Source organism: Colletotrichum gloeosporioides (genome assembly GCF_011800055.1).
Source record: "Colletotrichum gloeosporioides strain Lc1 chromosome Unknown consensus_84, whole genome shotgun sequence".
NCBI lineage: Eukaryota > Fungi > Ascomycota > Sordariomycetes > Glomerellales > Glomerellaceae > Colletotrichum > Colletotrichum gloeosporioides.
In genome coordinates, this window is record NW_025544729.1 from 23,379 (window position 1) to 42,243 (window position 18,865).

Consider the following 18,865-nt stretch of genomic DNA (forward strand, 5'->3'; position numbering starts at 1 on the left):
TCCCCTTTTCTTTGGAACCAGTCGAAACCCATATCTACAGCAACGGCCACGACTGCTGCCACGCGCGACCTCTCCCCTCCTCCTCTCTTTGCTGCCAACTCTCTCACCTCCTCCCGAGTCTCAATTCCTCTTGAATATCCTTCCGCTGCTATCTCGCGAGCTGTGCCATCGCCAGACCTACGAGAGCATTGCCTTGCTGCGCCATTTCTCGTCTTCTACTACCAAGTTGTAGCATCATCATTACTTCCCACAACCCCCACCATGGCTGACATGTGAGTATTTTCTCTGCCTTTCTGGCACTCCCGAAGCGCTGGTTCTCGTTCTAGAACCTCACAGCCTCTCTTGCGGCATGCTAGGGACGTCCAATTGAAAGAATTCCCACTGACCGTCCCCTCCGCAGTAACGTTGATGTCTTGGTTATCGGCGCCGGCCCGACCGGTCTTGGTGCTGCGAAGCGTCTCAATCAGATCGTGAGTACTCACCGCCAGATTGCAAACCTACCCCTGTCACCTTGAGTGCGCATGTTGACCGATTCCTGCAGAACGGCCCCTCATGGCTGCTCGTTGACTCTGCCGACAGGGCTGGCGGTCTTGCCTCGACCGATGTGACCCCCGAGGGCTTCGTGAGTGCTTCCTCTGCAGCGAGCTTTGCTCAGCCTTGCGCCGACGCCTTCTGACCAGAATATCTCCAGCTCTACGATGTCGGCGGTCACGTCATTTTCTCCCACTACAAGTACTTCGACGACTGCATCGACGAGGCCCTGCCCAAGGACGATGACTGGTTCACTCACCAGCGTATCTCCTATGTCCGTTACAAGGGCCTTTGGGTCCCCTACCCCTTCCAGAACAACATCTCCATGTTGCCAAAGGAGGACCAGGTCAAATGCATGAACGGCCTTATTGACGCTGCCCTCGAGTGCCGCGTCGCCAACACCAAGCCCAAGGACTTCGACGAGTGGATTCTCCGCAACTGCGGTGAGGGCGTTGCCGACATTTTCATGCGCCCTTACAACTACAAGGTTTGGGCTGTTCCTACCACCAAGGTACGAAGCTTCAAGCAAACTATGATATATCAAGCACGTCAAATTACTAAACCTTGCCCCAGATGCAATGCCAATGGCTCGGAGAGCGCGTCGCTGCTCCCAACCTGAAGCTCGTTACCGAGAATGTCGTCCTCAACAAGGTCGCCGGTAACTGGGGTCCTAACGCCACCTTCCGTTTCCCCGCTCGCGACGGTACCGGTGGTATCTGGATCGCTGTTGCCAACACTCTGCCTCAGGAGAAGATCCGCCTAGGCGAGAAGGGCTCCGTCGAGAAGGTTGACGCTCAGGGCAAGGTTGTCACTCTCAAGGATGGCACCACTGTCAAGTACAACAAGCTTGTCTCTACCATGAACGTAGACCAGCTCGTTGAGAGGATGGGCAACCAGGAGCTTGTCAGCCTGTCCAAGGGTCTCTTCTACTCTACTACCCACGTTATTGGTGTCGGTCTCCGTGGCGCCCGCCCTGAGCGCATTGGCGACAAGTGCTGGCTGTACTTCCCTGAGGACAACTGCCCCTTCTACCGCGCCACCATCTTCTCCAACTACTCTCCGTACAACCAGCCTGAGGACAGCAAAAAGCTGCCCACCCTCTACTTGGCCAACGGCAGCAAGGCTGAGTCTACCGAGGCCAAGGAAGGCCCCTACTGGTCCATCATGTTGGAGGTTTCCGAGTCTTCCATGAAGCCCGTCGACCAGGAAAAGATCCTCGAGCAGTGTATCCAGGGTCTCATCAACACCGATATGATCAAGCCTGAGGACGAGATCGTTTCCACTTACCACCGCCGCTTCGACCACGGCTACCCCACTCCCTCGCTCGAGAGAGAGGGCGTCCTCAAGGACCTCCTTCCTAAGCTTCAGGACTTGGACATTTACTCCCGTGGCCGCTTCGGTAGCTGGAGGTACGAGGTCGGCAATCAAGACCACTCGTTCATGCTTGGTGTCGAGGCTGCCGACAACATTGTGAACGGTGCCGTCGAGCTCACGCTCAACTACCCCGACTTCGTCAACACTCGCCGCAACGAGGAGCGTCGTCTGGCCCAGTCTTACAACTTTGCCTCCAACGCCAACGGCACAGCACTCCCCTCGCACAGCAAGTAATGCTGTGGCGTGTGGGCGGAAGCCGTAAGATAGGAATGGGCTGATATATTCGTCTTATCGCTGTGAAGCATTATAAAGCATGGACATGACCAATGAAAGGCGGCAAGCTCAGGGGAGGTGGAGCTTTGGCTAAGCATATAAGAATACCTGGGAGTTTTGTTGAATGAGGGGGATTGTTTTGCGCCATACCCACGATGTAGATGAATCGTGCGCATATGTATGCGTAGGGCTTCGGCGAGCCCTGTCAAAAGGGAAAGCTATATAGAATATAGACATCTTTGACATGTACTTTGATACCATCTGCTTTCACGAATGTAACTTGTCACGTGCTGGCGACTGAGAGGATGAAATAAGGCAAGGGGTGTTGGATGACAAGTCCTGTAGCCCCGTTGGAGCTCTGCTCTGCACAGCATTTCAGCCATCAATTGCTAGCTCTCAGGTGCACTGGATTTACCTAGTGCTGGTTCGCTGATAAGTTACCAACCTTGTAATGAGTGAAATTGGTTTACCAGGTTAACGCCGTTGGGAAGCGGCGTGGTCGGTCACGTCTCTTATTGCAACCATACCATAGTAGGCGTGGAGAAACCAAGCTTCAGGATGGGACGGTCAGAAGGCGGCGGTGTTTTGGAGAGTTTCTTGGTCCAAAGTCTGCGTGGTTTGTTGCAGCGAGTGCAACACTTCAGTCAGGACCGATTTCACTTTGCGGGAGGGACAGGGTTCTTGAAGTGCGGCTTTGGCGGCAGGATGAAGGTGGTCGCGAGTGACATCATTTGGGGTCCGAACTCCTGGCAAAGACATGCCCATCTCAAGGTTGTGCTCTCCGAAGAGGTAGAATGCAACAGTGTCGCGATTCAGGCTTGGAGTTGAGCGGTACGGAGATTTCCCGAAGGAATATTTCGATCTGGACGTACGAGTCGCGACGACTGTGGCTGGATTGGCAGAAACAGGCGGTCAAAGGAAGAGGACCGAGAACATAGACTGCGGTTTAGCCGGAGCAAGAGCCGACAGAAGAGGGAACAAAGACACAAATCGATTCAATGCTAGCCGTTGTGAGCTGTCCCATTGAAGGCAGGGACCATGCCGTGCCCCCTCAATGGGGAGTGGAGGGCTGCAACAAACAGGCCAACCAAACCGAGCAATCATTGCCCTTTCGTCTGGCTGTCACTCTGTTCGGCTTGACTGAGTGTGCACTCCAGTGTCGTCTCCGCAAAGATGCTGACAGGCTGACTGTTCGCGCCTCCAGCTACCTAAGGTCACCTTAGCCTTGACTTAACAAACTCACCTAGGCATCCGTGGGTTTTGGGCGTCTTCCAAGGCATCAAGCTGTCACAGTAATGCCTCAGTGTGTATCTATAAGCTGGTTGATGAGTACCAAACACCGGTTATGTTCCACCTACAAACCTGATTCTGATGTGCCTGGCCGTAGATGGTAAGGGGTCTTTGGGGAGGGGTTGAGCATACACCTACATCACCTACCTTACCTTACCTTACCTTAGGTACTTACCTTGCCCACCTTAGGTACCTTATCTACCAAAGGCACCTCAGGAACGGTATCTTAGCAGCTTTAGTAGGTAGGTCAGTAGGTACTCGGACGGTAAGGTAACTAGAAATGCCCTTTTCTCCGACATTCAGCCTGGCACCGGTACCGTTGCCCGAGTGCCATCACTTCCATGCATGCCTAAAGGTTCCTCAGGTACTTACTTACCTCAGGCACCTTAGGTCCGCTCAAGGGGTGAGCTACCGTACCTACTCACGGTGCCTAAGTATCCGTAGGTAGGTATCCATCCATCACTTTCTGCCCCTGCCTGACCACCGACGACAGCTGCATCTCCCGATCCGTTAGTCGCCGACGACGCCGCCGACGCATCACTAGACGCAGCGTCAACCTCACGCCTCTTCCTTCGTCGCACCACGGAGCTCGTCGTCGCCCACGCCGTCTTACTTGCGATACTTCAAATAAGCGGCGCCCAGTCCGTTTGACGCACGCATCTCTACCCTAGAAGCACAGGGCTGTAGCGGGGCCTTCGCCATAACGTCGCTCACGAATCCACGACGACGACGACGACGACGACGACCAATACCACCACCGCCGCCGCACAGCGAACACCAAATACGCTGCATAATTGCACCACGTCCGCCGTCTCACAACACTTCCCTGGGCACTTTGTAAAACCATGAAATGGTCTGCCGCGCCTAGTTGACGCTTTTAACGCCTCCGACCGAAATCGCACGAGCTCTTTTGCGCCAACCGCCGTCACGAAGACCACGAGTTCGTCGCCAACGCCCGCCCGCCCGTCCCACTGCCTCCTCCAAAAATCGATCTCCCACCCCACCGTCACCATCACCAACACGAACCACCACACAAGGTCTCCGAGCTCTAGGCTTACGCCTATGACTGACCTCAATAATGGACGGCACTGCCATCGTGTCGGATGACCACTTCGACCCTCCGTCGCGTCTGTTCGAGCGTCTCCGCCAGATTGCTGGTTATACCTGGGATGAGTCCAGACTTCCCTTCCACACATCCTATGATATTTGGTGCGTCCTCCTGCTTGTGCAGCCCACCCCAAATATGCGCGGAGTCTTCCTTCTCTGCTACTGCCGATCTCCGTTTAATCTAACGTGCGCTTCACAGGCACGTATGTGGCACCAGATTCGTGTCACCCTATCAGCCCTCCTCATCATCCCACCCCGCCTCCAGTCCTGGATCAACCACGAGGCTCCAGTCCGGCCGACCCTCACCGTCAGAGCATGCGAGCTCCACGAGCCTGCACTCCGGTCTACCTAGCGATGCTAGCAGCGACTTCTCTGCCACCTCTCCCCCGGCCAGCCAGGTTACTGGTGCCGAAATATCATACATAGAAGAGCCTGTGGTGGCTCGCGTCTCATACCACGTCCTTCGTGAAGAGAGGGCGTTCCATATCGCCAAAAACCTATTCGCTACGGCTGATCCCAATGGCCATCACATTGTCAAGCCTCTCGATCTCATCCGTCTCGCGCCACACCCGGGCGACCGCGGTTCCATTGTGGTTGCAATCTACCAACACCCCGGCCAGAACTACTTGTTTGATTTGATAGACCTGGGACCAGCCTTTTACAAGGCAAGGAAGGTGGATGACAGATATGAAGCTTATCGTAGAGACAAACTTCATCTGAAAGAGCCCATCAACTTACAAGAGTTCCTCGATTTCGCGATTGGCGCAAGTCAGTGTCTTGAAATCCTCCACTACGGGCAGGTCATCACCCACGGGGAGATTCGCCCTGATTCCTTTCACTTCAATATCGACACGAATTCTGTCAAACTGATCAATTTTGGTACGGGCACGAGGTCGTTCGAGGGCGGCTTGTCGAGCACGTCCTGGTCGAGCTTATCGAAAGAGCTAGGCGCCAAGAACAAGCTCCTTTACATTAGCCCCGAGCAGACCGGACGTATGCCGGCGGAACCTGACAGCCGGACTGATATATACTCTCTCGGTGTCGTTTTCTGGACTTTGCTCACCCAACAGCCGGTTTTTGAGGGGGAGACGCCTTTGGACATCGTACAAGGCGTTCTGGGCCGACGGATCCCCAACGTGTCCCAGGTTCGGCTCGATATACCAGACGTCATCGGGCGCATCATACAGAAATGTACAGCGAAGAATGTGGCCGACCGCTATCATTCGGCAAGCGGCCTGAAACATGACTTATTAAAAGTGCAGCAGTTCTTGACCGACGGTGACTGGCTGGCACTCAAGGAGTGGAAGATTGGAGAGAAGGATATATCATCGTTCTTCATCCTACCTAGTATGATGATTGGTCGTCAAAAGGAAAGAGCAGAGGTCATTAGAGTGATTGAGCGCGTTGCTAAGAGCCATTCTATGAACCAAAAATCGGCAAATAATCGTTTCTCTGACGGATCTCAACTCTCCGCCGAGCTTCCAGACTGCGCAGATATGTCGAGCGAAGGTGCAAGCTCGGCAGAAGGCACCACGCGACGAAGCGGATCATTCACACACACCACATCCTCAGACCCAAGACAGTCGAAAGCAAGCTTCGTACCGTCGATCTTGTCCGATACTCAGACAATATCCGGAGACACCATCGCATCGTCCAATTCTGGCCCTCTTGGGCGCATGACTAGACCATGGGAGAGGCACCAGTCGGTGTCAATCGAGACCCGGAGCCTTGCTGATGGAATAGGAACACCAACTGATAGCAACCGACACAGCGCTGTCGAGTCATCATCGTCGAGTCTGTCGCGCCAACTGGGTTCAGCCAAGTTCAGGAGACGCGGTCATTGCGAAATTGTCCTTGTGGAGGGTGCCGGCGGGCTTGGCAAGAGCTGTTTGTATCAATCTGTACTTGCGGAAGCCAGACGGAGAGGTTATTGCGCCACAGCGAAATTTGACACAGCTCGCCGAACTGCTTTCGGACCGCTGCTCAAGTTGTTGTCGTCATTGTTCAAACAAGTCTTCGGAGAACGGAACACAGATACGCCATTCCATCAAGCTCTGAAGCAGTACGTACGACCCGTGTGGCCGACCCTCCACAAGGTACTTGGGTTGCCCGATTTCCTTATCGGCGCACTTGACAACTCTTTGCCACGATCTGTATCAATCACTCAAGGTCCTAACCATACTCGCAACATACGGGCGGGGCTCAAAAGACGCGGCTCATCCCCGGGAAGCTCACCCAGCCGCTTGGCGAAGCCTACCGTTATCTCTTCTCAAGCCTCTCAAGACTTTTTGCGGGCCGGCGGAGCAACAAAGACTATGCGCTTGATGAACACCTTCCTAGATGTCCTGCGCATGTTCACGTCTCACAAATTTATTTGTTTTGTATTGGATGACCTTCACTTTGCTGATGACGAGTCGTTAGAGTTGATTACTCAGATCATTGGAGCACGAATGAAGATGGTCGTTATCATAACTTACCGCCCTGAGGAGCTGTCCCCCGAGCGAGTACAGTCCATCATTCAACCTCCTGAATCTGAAGGTAGGCCTCGACATCGTCTTTCCCGTGCATCGCACACAGTATTCTAATATCGACCAGAATTCCCTCGGTCGGGCGGGCCGGTCGTTACTCGCATCCGACTAAATCCATTAGGCGAGGAGGAGATAATTCAATACGTGTCGACCACGCTCTGCAGGCCAAAAGAGGAGGTCATGCCGCTGGCCATAGTCATACAGTCGAAAACCGCAGGAAATCCCTTCTATATGCGGGAGATGCTAAGCGCTTGTTACCGGAAAAGGTGCATTTGGTACGACTACAGGGACAGCAACTGGCACTTCGACCTTGACAGGCTTTTTGAGCACTTCCAGGGCGAAAGCGACTACGACATACTTGACACTGGATTCATTACCAGGAGGCTGAATGAGTTACCCCCGTCTTCTCGAGCGATACTTGCCTGGGCTGCACTCCTTGGTTCATCCTTCTCATTCGAGCTCATCACCAGACTTCTGAGCGGGGAATTCCAGTACGAAGATGAAACCACATGCCGGGGTCCCGGGAATGAGCGATATCACGCATCGTACTCTCAACAAGAAGCAGTCAACGGCCTTCAAGCTGCCGTTCAGGCCTACATCATCGTCCCTAGCGAGACAGACGACAGGTTCCGGTTTGCCCATGATCGATTCATTCAAGCGTCAGCAGCGCTCAAGGAGTGCAATGCTCGAAAGATGCACTTCGTCATCGCGCAGACTCTTTTGAAATACTACTCAGCAGATCCTAGAGCAAAGGACAACACAGCCTCGCATATTTGTGAATCTGTTGACATTATTAAAAAGCGAGTCCCTCGACGCGAGCCATACCGGAAGCTGCTGTTTGATTGTGCACAAGCCGCCGTCGAGAATTGCGCCAGGCCAACAGCATCAAAGTTCTACAGCACAGCAGTAGCGCTGTTGCAACCGGATCCGTGGAATGACGAGCTCGAGGATGTGTCTTACGATGAGACCATGCAGCTACATCTTCGCGCAGCCGAGTGTTATCTTTACATGGGAAATCACGGAGCAGCTAATGCGCTGCTCGAGACAGTTTTCAGATGTGCTCGAAGTCCCTTAGACAAAGCACCAGCCTATGTCCTGCAATCGAGAACATTGGCTCAGATTGGAAATGCAAAGGGGGCATTGGCATCATTGAGAGAGTGCCTTCGCGCGCTGGACGTCGAATTTGATGATGATCCGACATTTGAAAAGTGCGACGACCAGTTCGAGAAAATGTCCGTCAGGATTCAGACGATGGACAAAACCGAGCTTATGAACCCAACACTATCGCTGGATCCCGGCTTGCCGTCTATCGGAGCAGTACTGGCAGAAACTGTCAGCGCGGCATGGTGGAGCGACTATCTTCGGTTTTATCAGCTTTCCTTGGTTATGCTGGAGCTCCATCTCACTCATGGCGCCTTCCCGCAATCTGGAATGGCGTTTCTGCATCTCGGAATCATTGCTCTCGCTAGATTTAACATGGTCAGTTTCGCAGTTGAGGTGGGCAATGTCTGCATCGAGTTGCTTGGTCGATACCGAGACCCATTTTCAATGGCCCGAGGTTACATGCTCTACGCAAACTTCATCGGCCACGTACAGATACCGGTGGCCGTTGCGTTAAATCACTTGGAGGGGTCTGTAGAGTATGCGGCAGCAGCCGGCGACAGGATCTCTTCCATCCTCAGTTTCGGCCTGGCAGCGCAACTCAAGTTCTTTTCGAGCGAGAACTGCTCTGATCTGGAAGCGTTCTGCCAGTATGGTTGCGAAGAGATTCCAAACTGGCATCAGGATACAAGAGGCGGCACTCTGCTTATCTCAATCCGACAGGCTTGTCGCGCTTTGCAGGGGAAGACCCGCACAACTGAGCCGCTAGATGTTATGACAGACGACCAGCACAACTCCGCCACCTACAAGGCTTGGCTGAGAACCAACACCCAAAACGGCAATCGCTCCATCCTCTGGTACGAGAGCGTTGAGATCGTGCCTCTGTTTATCTATGGCCATTACGACCGAGCCATTGAGGTCGGACAGGCGTGCTACGAAAGCGTTCAAAACCTATGGTCTGCGCGGAACAGTAGGCTGGTGATCTTCTTTTATGGTCTTGCCCTTGCCGGTCGCATGCTCCGCAGACTCAACGACCCTCGGTTAGACCCGAACGACTTGATCGAGGAGACAGAGGACACTGTATACAAGCTCCGGGAACTAACGAAGAGGATTAAGGAATGGGAGGTATACACTGACGTCAACTACCTCTCTTGGTCCAGAATATTGGAAGCGCAGATTGATGAGTTAACCTGCGACTATGGTGGAGCCGTCAAACTGTACGAGGAATCCTTGGACAACGCTGAGGAGCACAATTACTTATTTGAGGCGGCTTTGGGTAACACGCTGATGGCAGGCACACTCGTCAGGCGTAAAGCTCGCAGACTGGCGCGGTCGGCTTTCAGGGATGCCATCGCCTTCTACCGACAATTTGGTGCTGTGGCTGTGGCTGAGCGCCTGGAAGAAGAGCACGCGATTCTATTACACAGTCCGACGAGAAACCCGCGGACGACGGACGCCGCTGTCCAGACTGATTTCGCTGGAGACAGCGGTGGCGTCGACTATCGTGCCGTCGATGGCGAGGAAAATCAAGATGCTTTGCAGCATGCGAATCAAACTGCCATCGCCGATATCAAAGGCGAACGCATAGGAGCATGGCGCGGCTCGATGCATGAACACAACGAGCCTGGGGCAGGTCTGCCTGCCCTTGATATGATCGATTTGCACGCGATTCTGCTCTCGTCACAGGTCATTTCGGGAGTTCTTCGGGTCGACGAGCTGCTGAAGACCATGTGCGATGTCATCCTGCAAACTTGTGGCGGTTCAGCTACGCTTGCAGCCATTGTGGTCCAGGACTCCGATGAATCAGGTTGGTGTCTCGCGGCAAGTGGCGATCCCGAGAGAGGCGCATCGGCGCACATACCAGGGCTTCCCCTGGCGGGCACATCTCTCGTTGCGGAGAACGTCATATTGTACTGCACTCGCTTCCGCGAAGCCGTATTCATCCCGGACATCATTAGTGATGAGCGTTTTGGCAACGTGAGTGAGGCTTGGCTTCAGAGAAACGTACTGAGCAAAGCTATCATTGCTATTCCCATTTGTCATGGCTCCAAGCCGCTCCTCGGAGTCTTGTATCTGGAGGGCGAGCCGGGCTCTTTCACCGACCGCAACGTATCCGTCCTACAGTTGCTAGTCAATCAGATTGGCATTAGTTACTCCAATGCCCTGGCAATGAAGGCGGTCGAGAAGGTATCAGCAGAAAACGTTTCAATGGTTTCACTTCAGAAGCGTGCTCTCGCCAAGGCGTTGGAGGCAGAGACCAAAGCCAAACATGCCGAGGCTGAAGCCAAGCGAAATGTCAAGCTGGCCGAAGAGGCTGCCAAGGCCAAGTCGATATTCCTGGCCAACGTTTCCCATGAGCTACGGACACCACTCAACGGCGTCATTGGCAACTCAGAACTACTCAGAGACAGCAATCTGGACAAGGACCAGCAGGAGATGGCTGATTCAATAAGAGTATCGGCCGACTTGCTGTTGACGGTCATCAACGACATTCTTGACTTCTCCAGAATGGAGGCCGATAAGATGAAGCTATATGTCATTGCCTTTAATCCAGAGGAGATGGTCCGAGAGGTTGTTCGCGCCGTCTCTTACAGCAACAGGCAGAAGACACAGCGGAGAAATGTCAAGATCATCCAGGACATCAACCTACCTTCGATGCTCATTTACGGAGACCCCATCAGACTGCATCAAGTCCTCGGCAACCTTATTGGGAACAGTCTGAAGTTCACCGAAGACGGTTCAATCACCATTGGTGCACGCGTCGATTCTGAGACTAAGGATAAAGCGACGTTGACTTTCAGGGTGCAAGACACCGGTATCGGCATTCCTCAGCAGCAGCTTGCCAAACTCTTCCAGCCATTTAGCCAGGCTGACAATAGCACGGCGCGAAAGTACGGCGGTAGCGGTCTCGGCCTCAGCATCTGCAAATCTTTGATCGAAACCATGATGAAGGGCAAAATCCAGCTGGAAAGCCAAGAGAATGTAGGAACCACTGCCTGGTTCACGGTTACGTTCGACAAAGCAAAGTCAGACGTCTCTGCCGGAGACGCACAACAGATCAAATCTCCGCCACCAGTGGAGCGTTCCGCTTTATCCGTCTCAGAGAGAAGAATGACCTCTCCCAACCCTTTCCTGGATCTCACTGCTATTCCCAAAGAACAGATCAGGATATGCATTGCTGAGGACAATCCGATCAATCAGAAGATTGCCATCCAGTATGCTCAGAGACTGGGATACACCACAGTAGACGCCTTTGAGAACGGTCTGAAGGCTGTCGAAGGCCTGCGGCAAAAGGCAAGAGAAGGCCGGCCGTATCACGTGGTCCTCATGGATGTACAGATGCCGGTGCTTGACGGTTACGAAGCGACAAAAATGATTCGTAAGGATTCCATCGACGTGGTGCGCAAAGTGCTGGTCATCGCCATGACAGCGTCAGCTATTCAAGGAGATCGGGAGAAATGTCTAGCGGCTGGTATGAACGATTACCTGGCAAAGCCTGTTCGGTCTGAAGTGCTGAAGAAGAAGTTGGATACCTACGTCAGCCCCCAGGCATCCGTAAGCGATAATATCGCAAATATTGTGGAATTTCCGAGTTGACCATCACCCAGAATGCCTCTTCTCCAGACGGAGTCCTTAACCATGCCACCTCGCCATCTTATTTCACGGCGGATCTCAACGGTGCTGCTACCAACTTCTCTCTGCCGATCAGGGACAATCCGGCATACAGTCGGCCAACTGGCAGCAGCACGGCACCCAGCCAAGCGTCGACAGACACCAGATCTACTATTGATATAGGCTCACTATCTGAGACTCAGTCGCAAGCGGCTTCACAGAAGCGGTCGTCCCGAAAGCTGACCAAAACGCGAAACACCATCGACCCAGCATCGGCCGAGAAACCACGAGCGGTTCTCACCAAAAAACCTCCACAACGTCAGGGAACTGGGTCTTCGATGGATGCAGATGGCAAATCGGAGAATCAACCTTTCTACCCCAACAACCGCAGTAGTATCAGTTCACAGGGGTCCGGCAGTAGGGACAAGACGTTTCCTAGCTAGAGATGCGAAAATGCCATACCCTCGCTTGCTCTTGCCCACTGGCTAGAAGCAGTCGGACATTCAAACCCGACATTATGACAGTGAAGACGCCACATTTGAAAAGGGGGGAGGTGGGAAGTGGTCGCGCAAGTAGCAACTTGCGCCGAATGGGTTATATGTTTGGGTTCTCTAGATCAAGGAATTACTGTCCTGACAAGGTGGGAAGACATATCGGGTTTGAAGTTTTCTTTTTCTCATGTTTGGGGCTGGGCATTTCGGGAATGGTTAGCAGCTATCCCAAGGGACACAACATATTGCTTAACGCGACTGGATCTTCGAAACCATACCTAGCATTTTCACAATGACACGGATATTTTTTCATGTCCGTGAACATATTATGACTTGGTCAAATAAGGATGCTGCTGATGGAATATTGTGTCAAATGCATTGCAGACGGCTGCGCCTACACGCCCCGTCTACGTGGTCAGCTGTGCTTTCACCGTTCTGGTTCATATAGGATATTGCAGGCGACAATGTCATGCTTGTCGTGCCTAGTCTTGTCTATTCCCTCTCGTGCAGAGTTGCTTTCCCCTGTGTATCAACAACCACCAACTGTTGAAATCAGGTACTTTTGCTAACCAGGCTGACACAAGACATGTAACTCACTGTGCTGCTAGGGACCTGTTTTTGTCATCAAATGTCTCAGACAACCACCGAAACACCACGCAACGAAAGTGACAAAGAAAGAGCAATCTCGTTGTCAGAGTCTCACACTTGCTCTGCCAGCAGCATAGAACTGGCAAAGAGGGTGGGGGTGTGTTGCAGTCGTGGTCAGAGTCAAAGTCAAGATTGGCTTCCAGGCCTCCGGGGATAAATGCGATGAACCCACTTCTGGATCATATCTCCTGTGTAATGACCTGAAGTGATTTTGACCAGGCTGAAAATGGATATCGGGTCGCGGCGTTGGGTTTTGGTATCATCTTGGCTCGGTCAACTTGGGCATAGCATCCACACATATACAAATATAAGTACAAGTTAGGTTCGTGAAACCACGCAAATGAATCCCTACGTCCGTAGCCAACAACATGACTCTGTACATTTCCATCCCCCTTTCTCTCCCTTTCTCCCCTTTCTCTCCTCGATCCAGATCACCCTTTCCCGTTGCGCTCATCATATGAGGGCAGCAGGGAAAGATGTCCATGTCAGGAACCCTGAACAGCTCAAATGACAGAGTGACATGATTCTGATCCATGACCCATCCCTTTATGGAGCGCGCTTTTTGAAATGATGACGATGCGCAACATGACCCCATCCCTTTCTCATCTATCCAAAAATCCTCCGAAATGCCTTCAACGAAGAAAAAAGGATGTCCCATTCCCCAGCCCCTCCGTCCCCCTTCCGAGCCCACCGGAGGAGCTCTCACCGTTCATTTTGATTATCCGAGAAATTGCGCGGCGATGAAGTGTGGCACAGCAAATAACTCCATTGCAGACAGAGTAGCCGGAAAGAAGGTGCCTTACTCGTAAGTCAAGTCAACACCCACTACAGAAGGGAAACGACCGGATGCCAACCCGAGGGTGGGGGGAGGAAGGTGAAGAAAACGGAATCGACCAAGAGGTAGAAGTTCTGCTTCGCCGTTGATGACGGCTCGAAGGTTGACCACCAAAGCCTGTTCTTGTCTCGTCTATTTGATTTTTTTGTTGACTCAGAAATTTCTTCTTTTCCCTCTTTTGCCATTGCCGTAGGTGTGTGTGTATGTGTGTTGCAAGTATGCTTTGCGCAATTCTCCTCACGCCCACCATTCCAAGTCCCATTCCATGGAGTCTGATAGGCGACTACTCATCATTGAGGGCCTCGTGGAACATGGAGAATCTCCGTCCCATGTCGACGACATTTTTTGAGCACACCTGGCAAACAAACCCCCCTCCATCAGGCAGAAAACTCTATCCATACGCGTCCGCTTCCGCTCAGCTTTTCAACTGCCCTCACGTATGCAGCGGCTCACAGATCACAGGATCATCCCATGTTGGGTTGCTGAAGCTTTATTTGAGTTCAACTCCCCCTCCCCTGCCCTTCATCCGTCCATCCATCAGCCATGACCCCCTCGTCCGTCGTGTGCCATTCTTGTCTAGCACACACCCAGAAGAATCCCGCTTTCCGCCACGGATTTACCGCCTTGTTCCCACCCATGCATGCTTAGATCTCGCTTTCAGCCGACGATCAGCAAGGCAACCTTTTCCCATGCCCTGACGTCCTTCATCTTGGATGCTCAAACTCTCGGTTGAGGTTAAGATGGTCGAGAGGAGAGAGAGGGAAAGCGAGAGGAAGGCAAAGAGGGACATGCAAAGAGCACACAGAGAGGCCAAGGAGGGGGCGGGATCTGGCGCAGATGAGGGTGTGGGGATGGCGGACCAGGAATCCCATGTGGACTGGATATGCCAAACCGTGAATCTCACTCCCCCCTCTCAAATTGCGCCCGGCGCGTGCCATTGCCAGGCTGATGGATGCTGAAATCTGACGAGAATACCCACTTGGCTTGGGGGGCCAAAAGCTGACGATACACCGTGGCTTTGCTTTTCCTTCTAGGCTTCTTCTTACTTCTGCCGAACGAAAGGTGGAGAGTAGCAGCAAGACACACGGCGAGAGAGACAGGGCACAGGCAACCTAACTGTACTGCGGTATACTACTCATCTCCCTACCGGTGGGGGCCGACTGTTGCTTCCCCAGGCTGTGTGCCTCTTTCATGGTTTTTGTCCTCCCTCCTACGAGCACCCCTCTCGTCGTCGCCGTTCGGTGAGCGAATAGCGGACGGTGCCTTGTCTTTCTTCCCTTGCGTATCTTCAAAATTGTTGTTCCCGTCTCCGCCTTCTATCCTCGCCTCGTTCCCAGAACAGTTTCAATCTCCCCTGCTGTGGGGAGAGTACGCGACTGCTGCTTCTGCCTTTTGTTCCGTCTCCGATTCCACCCCCCTCCCTCCCAACCTCTTCGCCCTCTGCGAGATCTTTCACTCTCCTAGCATGCCCTTTCCCTGACCACTTCTCTCCTCTACCTGCCTATCGATCTCCCATGGGATGTGGGTTTGGAATCGCTGTCAGCTTCAATGTACTCGTTGGAGAGCGGGGTGCAGCCCAAAGGCCAGTGGGCACGGCAAAGGTGAGCCGGCGCGACGGGAGGCAAACATTGTTTCGCCTCTTAGGGGTTAAACCTCCGACGAGCCATGGGCTTGCTCATTCTTTCGTACTGCGAGGGCAGGGATCAAGGGCGATTACAGACGCGACAAACCAAATAAAACAATCGCGGTCAACGTTCTTCGAAAGAACGGGGCTCCCGGCCAGTGACTCGATGCCGTCCCGGTTCACTGGCCAGATGGTTCTAGGTTGGTTGCAGTGATCCTCCTTTTTTTTTTTTCCCTCCCTTATTTTTTTCCCCCTCTCTTTAACATCTCATTTTGGAGTGACTGCGCCATATCCCGCACATTGGCTGGGTAGCATCCATATTGTCTGCTTTTGCGAAGTTGGAATCGGTCGACAACAATATACTTTGAGATGCAACGTCAAAGATCATTACCATATCAGGCGCCCAGGTGGGAAGCAAAGGCCTCGTCCGGCCGGGGAACGTCCGCTTGGCAAGCGTCGAGCGGCGCTTCCGTAACTGCGAGCGCTGCTGTTATGTCGGTAGGGCGCTGACGCCCTGGTTCTTTTCACGTTGTCTTCAATTCTGGTTTTGCCTGCATCGCTTAGAACGGCTTCGGATGACATCGTGTGCCAGATGATAGGCTGTAGCGTGTGGCACGCAGGCTTTGGGCCATCAACAAACCTGGCTGCGAACCGAGCAATGTACGCAGTACGCAACTCTCCCGACTTCTTGACGGCTGAATTGCAAAGAGAGGCACACTCGCAAGAAACCAACCAACTAGTGCTGAGTTTACCATGGTAGATGGGATGAAACTCGAGAAAGGAAGACTGTGGGTTTTGCAAATTGGATACCGCCGAGTTGCCGTCCAGCCCGCATCTGCTAGGAACACTTGCATATCGTCTCCTTGCCCGTGCATGCGCACCCCACTCCACGACAAAATGAAGTTATGGGCGAGGCAGATCAGGCCTGGACCCGGCCTGTGGAAACTAACCGAGCTCCCCTGGCAATCCGCGAAGAGACACCAGTGGTAGCAGGGAATCACCATGACGCGCGGGACAATTTCCTCCTCCGAGGATCCGAGGCGTGGCAGAGTAGCATCCCTCGCAACCCTCATTTATTCTCGACGAAAGCCTTATGAGTATCGTCAAAGAGACCAAACCAAGACGACGTGGTGTGTCCGGTTGTCTCGAACGGGCAGTCTGAGAGAAAGGATATGCCATGATTCCCAGTTGGCCAGAGCGCTGTCGCCAGCTTTTGCCCAGTCATGCATTGTCAACCTCCAAAAAGGAGATGAGACGAGCTGGGCGAGGTGGGAGAGCGCTGCAGACCGTCGGATTGGCTTTCTCCACCTAATAAACTTGTGACAAAAGCTGGCATGTCCAACGCTCTACCGTAGACACTCAAAAGATTAGCACAAAGCCCCCCCTAGCAAAGTCGACCGATTAGAGGGCTCAAGAGGCCTGCAGAGGCATAACTAGAGCCCTATAGGAGTAGTAGCAGGGGCTAGTAGGGGTAGCAGTAGGGGTAGCAGCAACTAAAAAATAGCAGAATCTAAAACTTATAGTATTAGTATATATAGCAAAAATGCACTTTTTTCATACTTTTACCCACTATAATTAAAATAGAGGACTATAACCTAATTAACCTTATCTATAAATACCTTAAAAAGGCTATTTTTAGCTAAGTAGAGATATACTAATTAATAAGTTATAACTAATAACTACCCTAAATCTTCCTATTTTAAGGTATAGTAATAATACTACTTTACTTTCTAAAAACCCTCCTCTCTAAGGGTCCCTATAAGTATATCCTTTATAATAATTAATAATAAAGCTAGTAAGGCTGATAATAACTAGCACTTTAGCTAAGTATAAAAGTATAGTTATAGTACTATTAAGCCTACTTTATAAAGTAAGTAGTTAATTAACTACTTTATTAAGTAACTAAGTAAATATTAGTATAAATAGGATAAGAAGCTTAAAATTAAATATAAGTAATAAGAAGTAAAAAGCTTCTTTTTTTAGGTTAATAAGAAGCTTATTATAAGTTAAATACCTTAATAAGTATAAAGATTAAGCTATAAATATAATCTTAAATATCTTCTATAGTAATATAGTATTACTTAAAGTCTACCTAAATATAAGTATTAGAGACTTTATTATTAAGTACTTTTTATTTAATATAAGCTTTATAGTTAAAGGTCTCCTAGCTTATATAATTAATAGTATAAGCTAAGATATCCTTAATATATATCTTTAAGATCTTATTACTATTAAGGTTAATATTAATACTATATTTAATAAAAGCTTTAGTTACTATTTCTAACCTCTTAAGAGCTAAGTAGTAGGTAGTAGTAGTAATAATATAAATAACTATAATATACTTTATAGATATACTCTAAATAAAAAGCTTCCCTATAATAGTAATAATAATAACCTCTACCTATAAAATATACTACTTAGTAGCTTTAATAAGCTATAACTTAAAAGGTTTATTAATAGCTATATTAAGAGGTTATAAAAGAGAGGTTATACTAAGAGGTATTAATATTAGTATAGTACTAAGAGCCCTTAATTAGCTAGTAATAATAAGAGTTTTATAGAAACTAGCTATATCTATAACTAGAAGTTACTCTCTACTAGTAGTTAATAAGCTATACTCTTAGTTAATCTAATAAGTAAAAAAGACCTTATTATTATAGGTAGTAGTATTAAACTTAATAATAACTTCCTAGCTATAGAGGTAGCTCTTAAAAGCTTTAATTTTACTACTTAATTTAATAAGCTTACTATAAAAAATTAACTTAAACTTAAGCCTCTAGATACTATTAGTATATATAAATAGGATTAAAATAGCTTACTACTTACTCTAGCTACTATATTTAGTCTTACTAGTAATAATATAGTAGCTAGTAACTAACTAAATACTACTATTAAAGTACTTAAATAGGATAGAGGTCTTATTAAGGTTTAAGATATAGCTATAAGGGAAGCACTAGCCTTTTTTATAGTTAGATACCTTAGTATAAATATCTAGATAAAGTTTTTTAATTAAATAAGGTTAGTTAATATAATAATAAAAGTATAAGAAGTTATTAATAATCTTAATATACTCCTTAAGTAACTTAGAAGTTTACTTAGTAATATAATAATAAGAAATATTCTACTAGTTAAGAAACCCTTAGAACTAGCTATTAGAGAAAGTAAAAAGATACTAAACTACTAAATATATATAAATAGTAAGAAATAAGTCTTAAGCTATTTAATAAAACTAACTAATAGTTATAATATAGTTCTTAGTATATTACTAAATAAAAAAACTATATAGCTAAGCTTTAAGAGTTAAGTAGTATAGCTTATATATAAAATAGTATAAAAATAAGTTAAATATCTAAGCGTATACCTACTACTAATTACTAATTATTCTATAAAGTATTTAAAACTACTCTACTACCTTATAATAAGTAAGTTAATATATATAGCTATTAAAATA

At 49.9% G+C, this 18,865-nt stretch overlaps 1 pseudogene across 1 annotated transcript; it reads left to right on the top strand.

Annotated features, from left to right (window-relative positions):
• Positions 1 to 261: 261 nt before the first annotated feature.
• GCG54_00002097 lies at positions 262 to 12,259 on the top strand (annotated as a pseudogene). Its single transcript has 9 exons — positions 262 to 272; positions 401 to 470; positions 542 to 622; positions 692 to 1,042; positions 1,105 to 1,592; positions 1,726 to 2,135; positions 4,775 to 7,113; positions 7,171 to 11,759; positions 11,813 to 12,259. Coding segments are annotated over exons 1-9 (8,786 nt in total).
• Positions 12,260 to 18,865: the final 6,606 nt, after the last annotated feature.